The 655-nt window shown below is 42.1% G+C and overlaps 1 protein-coding gene across 1 annotated transcript in view; it reads left to right on the top strand.

The window, feature by feature from the left end:
• Positions 1-403: 403 nt before the first annotated feature.
• LOC106013175 (stereocilin) overlaps positions 404-655 on the top strand; it is a gene marked incomplete in the record, with an annotated part of 24,060 nt that continues 23,808 nt past the window's right edge. The window contains 1 exon segment of the mRNA XM_013088200.2: positions 404-429. Coding sequence (XP_012943654.1) covers positions 404-429 — 26 coding nt within the window.

The following is a 655-nucleotide window of genomic DNA, read 5'->3' as shown; positions in this document are numbered from 1 at the left end:
TGGGGCTTGCAGCTGAATTGTTTTAATGTTTGTGACTATGTTATTTGACCAAACAGCTCAGCAAACAGCCTGTAAGATGCATAAACGTTGAACAGCGCTTGTGTGTAGAGATCGCTTTACAGTTACTTACTTACTTACTTACTTACTACCCGTTACGCCATCTGGCGTTTAGGGCAGCAACAAAGGAAGCTCTGTCTGTTTTGGGCCATCTTGGTCAACGTCCCCCTTTACAGTGCAAATCCTAAAATTCTAACATGTGTTGCAATAGTGTGTTCAAACATTTACAAACAAACTATACGTATAACATTTATTTCTGACATCGTCCAGGTGTCTACAAAGCTTAGTATGATCCCGATCGGCAGAAATAAACTTCAGCAACGTGAGTTTTCATAGCCTGACGACAATGGACCGACATTGGGAACATCTGCCGTCAGATCTATAGCGACACATATTTACAAACACAGCAGATACTCCTACAACGCACATTTCCCCAATGGACAAACGCTAATAATATCAGAAACGCAAAATGAAAGGGTGCATGAAAAATTGCCTGTCACTTTTATGCATACATTTTAAGGCCCAATACGATTTCCCCCTTTAATTAACGGGAGCGAGGGAGAGAGAGAGAGAGAGAGAGAGAGAGGGGGGGGGATTT

Source organism: Aplysia californica, unplaced genomic scaffold, assembly GCF_000002075.1.
Source record: "Aplysia californica isolate F4 #8 unplaced genomic scaffold, AplCal3.0 scaffold00702, whole genome shotgun sequence".
NCBI classification, from domain to species: Eukaryota; Metazoa; Mollusca; class Gastropoda; order Aplysiida; family Aplysiidae; genus Aplysia; species Aplysia californica.
This window is presented reverse-complemented; position numbering and strand designations above follow the sequence as displayed.